Genomic DNA, 10,062 nt, shown 5'->3' with positions numbered 1-10,062 from the left:
CTAAAAATATAGGTAATGATGAAGTAAAAACTCAAAGAAGACAGAATGATTTGCCTAAGGCAAAGCCAGGCAATAAAAGCTGATAAAAGGCAGAGCCAGAGGCCAATAAGGATCTGTTTAGCTTTGAACACAACCTTCTTTTCATTTTCTGACCCAACAGTCTAGCGCCTTACTGTAATTTTTAAATGTGTTACAGGGTCGTTCAATTCTTGACTGCTAGGATTAAAATCTCTTAAAGGCTCTATCACTACCAGTGAATAATCCTACTCTTTATATAACCTGAATACAAACTGAACAAAACTGGGGGTACTGCTTATGAATAGGCTCATTTATATTCTTAAGGAAAACTGGCAGTAACTACAAAAACCCATTTATTCAATTTGAATAAAGTAAATATTGATACTAGACTTTACATTTAAAGAGACTTGTCTGGAAAGTGAGTCATGTTTTAACAATAACCATAGTAAAAGGGGGGGAAAAAAAGACCAGTAAGTTAAATAAAAGGCTAATAAAACCTGGAGGAAACAGCTCAGCGTTTTCTTTTAAACCCTGAAGAACACCAAATGTAAATTATGTTGCATAAAGAGTCATTTCAAGAAAAACCAATAATACAATAGCAGAGTCAGTACTAAGAACTTCAATGATATCCAACTCAAAAATGCATAGGGAGAGTAAAGTTATTTTATTAAATCATGCACATCACGTGTGTTAGTGCAAATAGTTTAATCTGTACTCCAGAAATTCTATTGTACTTTATATCTTTACAAAATAGATTTAAACAATTATTTACTTTAAAAAATGTAATTCTGAAGTTAAGCATTTCAGAACAATATTTGCAATAACCTATATACAAGAGGTACTGGGTACCACTGGCATATTAGCATTCTGTGGTGGAGTGGCTTCCTGCAACAGAAAAAGATGAAATGAACTACATGACAGTATTTTCTACAAGTCAATTTGTGACTAATTCCTCCATAAGTCTAGTGATCCTCCCAACAGCAAATCCCAAAGAGCTTAAAATATAACCTTTAAAGTATAAACAATGACTGCCAAACATCACAAGGCAAATTATATCCTAAACTCTACTTCAATATTTGGCTAGGCCTGTGGATTGCCACAGAACATTCAAGCCAGTTCACTGACATTCCCTCCCAGTTTTCATTGACTGAAAAATTTTAACTATGTGATACTTCAGGATATTCTATGACCTAAATAATCTTTATTGACATAACTGTGGTGCCGTACAAAAACCATAGCTAAACCTTCACTTCCGTGTTTTAAATTTGCAACATCAAGCAGTGCTTAGGTGCTTCACTGTGCATGGAATACTATTCATCTTGGGGATAGTGCTTCTCATTAACAGAATGTCCCAGTTAACAACAATAAAAAGTAAATTACCATTTATATACCCAACCAGGAAATCTGTTGGTAGGTAAAATAGCTCACCTTGAACACGAATTAGCTTTGAAATATCATAACCAAATTAAGTCAGTAAAAACTTATCTAAAGAGATATTAATTCTTTCTTCAATTAAACATGCTTGGAGGAAGAGATGATATGAAAAAAAAAAATCATGCTTCCTAAAATGCTGTATATGAGAAAGTAACTTGGCTTTTAAAGAAAAATATCTCTTTAAATACATGAGGTTTAATAAATTACATTCCAATTGACTCAACAGTTTGGTTTACTGCACTGAAACTGTATAATTACTATGTTTTTGCTCCCAGAAATACTTCAGTTTGCTCAAGAAAATACGCACTCTCATGGAAAGTTTTTCAAAGTTGATGTCCTCCACATCATCAAGTCACATTAAGGCTGAACAAGCGTGCACATATTCCCCAAATCATCACTAGAACAGAATATTTTCCAAGTGTATTTCTCCTTTAAAAAAAAAAAAAAAAAAAATCCACGCAAACAGTTGTATCTAAGTCTTGTTCCCAATAGCTCAGTGGTTTTATAACAAGTAAAAATGGCGTAAATATGTAAAAAATATATATATGTGTATATATTTCAAACCGATAGGCACTGAGCACACAGGGCCTCTCTTCCCATGTATGTATCAGTTGTTTGGTTTGGGTAGTTATCGAATCAAAGAAAGAAAAAAAAAAAAAGAAAGAATTACCTGGCCATTAGAATTCAGAGTAAAATACCCATAAATTTAATGTTATAAATAATTTGGTGTACCAAGAAGCCTACTTTAGGCCACCGTAATATTCAGAATTTAAACATACTCATTTAAAAATTACATGAAAAATTGCAAGCAAATTATTGCTTACAGTAGAAGAGTCACAATTTTATATCCTCTTTATAGACAGATACATTTTATATACTTTAAAGCAATGACCCTACAGCTGTATTCTTGCACTTCTGCTGTTTTAAGAGGTAAAAAGGAAGAAAATGGTTCTGTTTGTCCCCAGCATGAGTGTGGTGCCAGCTTCTAGAGGGAGGACGGTGTACGGACTCAAGAAACGCTCTCATGGAGAAGCTCTGGCCAGACCTGGCACGTACAGCACGATGGCTGTCACCGCAACCAGGGCAGCCAACATGGGCATCCAGGGCCAGGGTTTCTGTGTGGAAAGAAACCAAGAGTCAAAATCACATTCTCCCCTCTTTTTTTTCATACCTATTAACCCCTTGGTTCCACAGAGTCCTGAATACTTAACAGAATATTAGAAAAACCTTATATCTGCATAAGAATATTTTAAAAAGAAAAGAAGAAAAGGTGAGGGAGTGAGGATGTGAGGAGAGCCAGAACAGCAAGAACTTTTAGAGGACCACTGTGTGGAAGCATAATACATTTTGGGAGAGTCTTGGGCAGTTTTCAGTTTTGTTTGAAGCCTAACAGCGACTTCTCTAAGAAACTCTCAGAGTTCAGCCTGTTTTATTTACTCTGATGTCCACATATTCAGGTAACTGATGTACAGAGATTCCTGGAGTATGTTTCTGCCTAAAATGTTTATTTCTTGATAAAAACCAGACTCACATGTTGGCATAGTTTTATACAAGGGGCTGGTGGGTAAGGTGATAGAAAGAAAACGGTCAAAGTTTTGATAGTCTAATCTGAAATTATAGAAGACAAAATCAGAAGGGGTTCAAAACAGAAAAGTGATATTAAGGTCCTTGCCTGTCTGATGCTGTTGGTAAAGACCATGTCCAAGGGTAATAATGCCACATGGTCATCTTATATGCTGTGCTAACCTGTATGTTTGTTGGAGGCAAGCATGAATAGGCTGTTCTCTCTGAACTATCAGAGGGCTTTACAATATCAGTTTGTTTTGTCTGAAACCTTATTTTCACTAGTGTTCTAAGTCGTATTGGGAAAGTTGGCCTTTAAAGAAATGTTGTATTGTTGCAGATCAGGGCTCAGAAAGATGGGATTGGTTGATACTCTCACAAGGAAGTGCATACTGAGGTTGGGATTGTGAGTCACTGTCCATTATGCTACTCTCTCATCTTTTTTCATCTTCTTAGCCACAGTGTATATAGGCAAAGGGTTGAAACAACGGAATTCTACACTACAGAAAAAAAGAGGGAAGAGAGGAGGGGGAGGAAAGCTTGCTGAAAACTTCAAAGAGGCAAACTCTTCATTTGTCATTCAAATCTGATTAAACATAATTGGGAAGGGGGTACTAAGTTGCAGCAACTCATAGTTTACTCCAGTTTGCTAGAGACAAAGACTCAGTTAAAGGCAGCATATTAACATCTGGTTAGATTGGAATTAATTCATGGTTAGCGTTACTACAAAGGAAACAAGACAAAATGTTATGTGATTAGTTCAGTTCATTCGGTATGACACAACACGTAGCATACTAAATGAAGGGTTTGCTTCAGGTAACAAAATACCTGCGTGGTTTTGCCATGCACTATATTACAAATATGGCACAAACAGGTGACGGGGACAGACAGACACGACTCAACAGTAGTGTTGTACCTTTCTCTACCACAATGGACCGAAACACCAAAACAGGAAAGCCAGGAATAGGCCGATGAATACGGCTGGGACGGGTTGTAATATGGAAGGCTAAAGAAGGGAAGGGATATTAAAATCATTTTATGCTACAAAAAAAAAAAATCAGATAAGATGATTTAGAACCCAGGGTGGGTGGGAGGGAGGGTACAAAGACATTTTAAAGACATCTAATATCATCCAGAATGATGGGCCAGGGTAAGTAAGCTGGTAAACTACATTTTAAAGAATGGCTGGAGGCAATGTGGGTGTCCCTAACTACATAATGAAACATAGCACTTTAAGACAGAGCGATGAAAATGCCTCACCAACTGATGCTCTGCTTGACGGTATGGTATTTTTGTTCCATACTTGGAATCCATTATTTGACAATGTACTCCTTTGGAAATTGCTAAGGTTTATCTTATCCCTTTATCAAAACTTTTTTTTTTAAACCTGAACTCTTTTGCTTGAGACAGTACTGCTTTCAAGCTTAAAAATAAATGCTCTGTGATACACAGTTCCTAACTCAAGCAAGAGATCTGACACACTGTATGAGAAGCATTTAGTATATAAAGACAGGCAGTTGAGCCTCAGGGCTTTCAGTTACATTACCAGAACAGAAGTATTGTTTTTTTTTAAGAAGTAATTTTTAACTTTTATTTTACTATTATTATTATTTTGGCCGTGCCTTGTGGCATGTGGGATCTTAGTTCCCTGCCCAAGGACTGAACTTGTGCCCCGTGCAGTGGAAGCATGGAATCCTAACCACTGGACAGCCAGGGAATTCCCAGTAAATTTTTTTTAAAACTGGAAGGGAATTACTACAATGAGTGTTATTATAGAGTAATATTTAATTACCATAACTCTAATATAAAAATAGAGGAAATTTACCCTTAAAGTAAATTACTTGTAGAACTGTAAATATTAATAGCAAGGCTACTTTCAAAAAGGTTCTAAATCATACAGAGGGATCCATTCTGATTATGCTAGATGTCTTCACAGGTTAATTTAGTAGAAGGTAGACTGAAATTCCAACATCAGAGAGAGATGAATTAACATAAGAGAGAGAAGTAACCAAACCATTATGATCTGATTTCAGAAGAGTTCTGTAACTGACATTTTTACAATAAATGCAATCCATTTTTGCTTATCATAAAGCCTCCATAACCAATTCATCAATTTCTGAAAGGCTTCCACCTGAGCAACAAGTCTTTATTTATTTTAAACTAAACCTTTCTTTAAGCAAAGGACAGTTGGGCACAACTCATAAGCATTCTGAGTGTGACTACAACTGGATGGCCATGCAACAGTACTCTTTGGTACTTGTGCTGCAAGTTAAAGCAGAGTGCCTTCCTCCATGGGAAGTGTGTGACTCACACCCACTGCTGTGTCCAAGCCATGACAGGGGTTTGAAATCAGTCAGAGCACAATCAACCACACTGAACATCCATCAGTTAGGGCCCACAAAGGCAATGATCACTAAAACGTGTAACACGACATTTATTTAGTATAACATCTTTCAAAAGACCATCTGCCTTTCTAGCAAATGAAATACAAATTAATATTGTTAAACTCAACTTATACCACAATGTTCTAACTGCATACACACACACAAACACATACTCACTCACACACAGCCCTACAGAAACTCACTAATACTTCCAAATGTTTATAAGAGGCCCAGAAGCCACTAAGCTTTTTAGGAATGTGCCTCAGAACATGATTAGTATAAAATGAAAACCATCATTAAGTCTCCATTTTTTGATACAATCAAATGGTAAGGAGTCACCATGCATTACCCTTTCTTCAGTGGGTCCCTGGTAGTACAGTGCTTTGTTTCCCAGAGGGGGGAAAACAAGAGCTAGATGAAGCTTAGTGACAGAACTTCAGATTTATCTAGGAAAAGCTGGCAGTTCTTAGGTAAATTTTTTTTTTTTTTGCAAACAAGGCTCTTCCTTCAGGTAGTCCTTAGGCTTTTTTTGGGGTACAGGCTAAAGGGGCAAATTCTTACTCAAAAATTTGACAGCACAATGATTCCATTATGGAATTTCATAATGAAAATCTTGGTTCATGTGTACTATAGGTCTTAGTTTCTCAAATCAGTTATAAGTCTTCTGAAAAATCAGCTTCAGGGCTCTCGCCTGCCTCTCAATCAAAGCTAAGCCAAGTTTGCAAAGACTTACATTATTTCCTTTCTCTCGGAGCAGCTTCAGGTTGTCTTTACATTGTTTGAGCTCATCTGTGATTGATTGTTTTTCCTGCTCAGTCATTTCAAACTTCAACTTCAGTTCTGAGAGTACAGTCTGTGTCTTTTCATACTAAAGGCAAAGAAAAAAGAGTGTGCAGACTCAACTTAAAATGGGTATGAAGTTATGTGTTTAGTCAGGTTTAAATACCAGACCCTGTTTAGTCACCTGCACCACCACAGTCAAGCGTTTTTGTTATAAGGAGGATAAGGATCATTTGCACTGATAATAAGAAGCCTTTAATGTTAACTTGATTCTATGTAAGACTTTTCTGGCCTTGGAGTTTAAAAAAAAAAAAATTAAGAGAAGTCACCATTGTATCATGTGTTTCTAATATAAGGTGTCACTTTTTCCACTAAGTGAGTTAGAGGAGCAAAGTAAAATTCCAAACTGAGCAAAAGGAAAGCAAGTGAAGAGAAACCTCCATAGCCTAATTAAATGGCAAGTTTCGGAAGTCTGAGTTTATATCCTGGTAAGTAATGTCAGCCAAGTTATTTTAGTCTTGAAGTAATAACTTTTAATTCTCCTTAGACCTCCCTTTACCCAGCATCACTGTGTATTAAAGTGTTCTGGATAAGGAATGTCTAGGCAAATGAAGCAGAGAAATATTATCTAAGGTAACTGACTGGGACATATCTCTCTCTTGACTTAAGACTTAGAAGCATCAATGAAAAATAACTTAAGAAAATCTGCTGCTGCTATTTTTCTTTAGTGAAACACGCCACCTTCTGCTCTGGAAAACAGTTCACTGTATATAAAATAAAGTTTGGACAGGCAATCTAGCCCTTGAACACGGGTGACATCAAGGTAAAAAGGAGGATGGTTTGCCCCTACATTAAATGCCCCAGGAGGCAGGAATTCGAGACTGGTTCCACTTCGAGATATTGCATCTTCCATGCAAGCTGAGCTCTCCGGCAAAGAGCAAACACTGTTCTGCTGCTGGCTGTGCCTTTGTCTCAGCCTCCACTGCCCCACTCTGTCATTTCTGAAAGTTTTAGGAGGCAGGCAGACAGACAAGGGCTGAATATAAAATAAATATACCACATGTCTGGCATACTAGAAAGATTTCTCCTCTTCCCTAAACATAGCCCACGAGGCTGAAAAGTCTCCAGTTCCTTTCTGGCTGTATCCTAGGAATTTCTCAATGAAGGTGCACCTTTATATGGTGCTTCTGAATAATGCAAACACCTTGGAGGGATATATTAGGCACTCATCATTATGCACTCCAAAGATAAATATTATAGATGCAAATGTGGAAAAACATTAGTCAGAAGTAGTGCAGGCAGGGGCTTAGGGTCAGCAGCAAATTCACCACAGCAGGAAGAAAGACACGGGTACAGAGAGGGAGGTAAAATATGAAAGGAACTCCCTGTTGCCTAACCACATTCCCAGAAAAAGTTTGGGTTGTATGCCAGAGAACAAACTTAAGGAGTAAGATTCATGGATTTTATGACAGGTTGTTTTTTTTTTTTAGTTTGTGGGGTCTATGTACTTCCTTCCAGATGGCAGAAGGTTACCGGCAGGCTGCCAAAACAAATTCAGTGTACCTAGACTAGTCTCTGCACCAAGGCTCTTAGAACATAATCAATTCTCAATGATCTGATTCCTAAAGTGACTAAGTGAAAAGTGCTTTGCTGATCCACATTTTCCCTTACTTTCCTTTTCCACCATTCCTACATCCAGCCTGCCCTGTACACCAAAGCACTTCATCATTTCTCCATTCCAGAAGTTGTGGAGAAAGACAGGAAGGCAGCTTAGTCAGGAAGATCCTGCTGTTTACCTTCAGCTTGTGAGAGGGGGTGGGAAGGACTCTGGCCCCAGGGTTAGATGGTGAAGCTACACAACTTTCCTGAGTCAGTCTTTGCAGGGTGGACTTGGGTGCTCAATGTTTCTTAAATTACAGATATTCCTACTAAATCAAAATATACAGATGCTTTCTTAATTCAAATATTAAGACGGTATATCATTATTTTTCTCTAAATATTGAGAATTAAATTTTACTTTTCTCACGTACTTTTTGTTAAATGTTCAAAAAAAAAAGCTGCCACATATTTAAGATTTAGCTGTCAAAACAAAGGTCATCTTCTACAGCCTTAGTTTCACATCTCCCTTGGATATCATTTTGCTCCATCTTGCTTTCTAACTCAGAGGTGAGAAACGAGCTCAGGTCTGATTAAGATAAGATGGAAGTATCACACAATATTACCAACACCTTTGGTTCTTCTTAAAAATAATCATATCTGGGCTTGCTCAGTTTGTGATATTTTAGCTTGTGACAGTGCTGAAATACAGAATCATTATACTGTGCACATTAAGTATAATTCTATGAGAGAAAGGAGAAAAAGCGGAAATGCTGAAAGGGAATATATGTGCATTAATAAAAGGTCATAATTCATTTGCAGTGGATTACACAGACAGAAGAATCTCATTTAAGAACATTGTAGTTACAGACTAGTATCCAAGAGTTGACATCAGGACAAACGGAAAGAAAAGCAATTTTACATTACAAAGGAGCATGATGACTACACATCATTTCACAATGAAAACACTGAACAAGAAAATAGAAGAGAAACATATTGACAAGATCAGACGTAGTTTTAAATGTGCTGCATTTAATGCAATCCAGAGGCTATCGACAATTTAGATGCTGTGACAACATGCCACTGCCATTTGTGGGAACAGTCAAAGCATTCTGCACTGATCGCTCAGTGACCAAGAACAGGCAAACAAGCAATGCAACAAAATGGCTAATGCATTCAGAATAACATACAATAGATTTATCTTCCAACCACAGCATTCTTCCCAGATTTTGAAAGAATTATGGCATGTGGACTGGAAGGACACAAAGTGCTTACAGTATTAAATACTAGGATATTTACTTTGGCACAGAATTTGTGTTCCAACCAAATAAAATGAGATTTCTCCAAAAACACATATCCTTAGCAAGAAGATAAAAATGAACATATTACAAAATCAATATGGCCACATGTAAATAAAAAATGTTACAGTTTTGTGTTGTTTTTTTTTCCTTTAGGAACAAACATGAAGACAGAAGAACAATAATCATTTCCAGATTCAGGATACTATAAGGAGAGAAGAAAATTGCAAAGAAAAACTACATTGATTAAACAGATCTTCTAAAACAATCTGGGGGAAACTTGTTATTGAAGACAAAAGAGTTGTCTTCAAGTTCCTTCTGTTTAAAACCAATCCTTCATTTAAGAGGGTCTACAACCGGGGTGAGCCCTGCCAGGTAGGTGGAAATGAAACAGACTTCTCCACCCCCTAGCTGGCCACAAGTCAATGCAGGCAGTAGTATTAGGCCAAGAGGACTGACTGCAGCTCTTACTGCCCCATGGTCAACCTCGACCATGCCCATGTGTGTGGGGAGGCGGCTCCAACACCAACCCTCACTATTTTAAGTATGACTTGTTTTTTTAAAGTCACCAAAGTTGAGATTTTACGCAAAATGACATGAAAAGTGAGCATGCCTATTTGTGAAGAAGGGAAAAAAGAGATGGGGGGAAAGAAAGGAAAAGGCCACAGAACATGAGTTTGGCTGACTGGGTATGAGCTGAGTTTTTTCATAAGCAACTTTTCAGGCCAGTTTCACCTGAGGGGTTTGGATAGCATTATGGGGTGGCCCCAATTTACTTTTCCAAAGTCCCCTAAATTAAATGTGATACTGTCTGGAAAGATAAACAATGAACTGAGTAATCTGGTACAAAGGTCAACTAACTGGTAGAGAAAACCTTTTAATGTAAGTTTGTATATTTATATTTTGAGCCAAACCTCACTGATAAATTCTCTACATTTGGACCATAATACATAGCTAACAAATCACCAGGCAGAGATACATCCAGTATC

General features: G+C 37.3%; 1 protein-coding gene across 28 annotated transcripts in view; it reads right to left on the bottom strand.

Moving 5' to 3' along the window:
• Positions 1–659: 659 nt before the first annotated feature.
• SLMAP (sarcolemma associated protein) overlaps positions 660–10,062 on the bottom strand; it is a 151,238-nt gene continuing 141,835 nt past the window's right edge. For 20 of the 28 annotated variants that reach the window (XM_027523516.1, XM_027523531.1, XM_027523523.1 and 17 more), the window contains 2 exons: positions 6,133–6,267; positions 662–2,567 (listed from right to left, as the gene is read on the bottom strand). In XM_027523516.1, coding sequence (XP_027379317.1) covers positions 2,475–2,567; positions 6,133–6,267 — 228 coding nt within the window. In that variant the 3' untranslated portion in view covers positions 662–2,474. Of the gene's footprint in view, positions 2,568–3,931; positions 4,022–6,132; positions 6,268–10,062 lie in introns of all 28 variants that reach the window. The other 8 variants (XM_027523518.1, XM_027523532.1, XM_027523522.1 and 5 more) reach the window with 2 other exon arrangements.

The sequence above is a fragment of the Bos indicus x Bos taurus genome, chromosome 22 (assembly GCF_003369695.1).
Source record: "Bos indicus x Bos taurus breed Angus x Brahman F1 hybrid chromosome 22, Bos_hybrid_MaternalHap_v2.0, whole genome shotgun sequence".
In the NCBI taxonomy this organism is placed as follows: domain Eukaryota; kingdom Metazoa; phylum Chordata; class Mammalia; order Artiodactyla; family Bovidae; genus Bos; species Bos indicus x Bos taurus.
The sequence above is the reverse complement of the archived record's forward strand: the minus strand, read 5'-3'. Positions and strand labels throughout refer to the sequence as shown.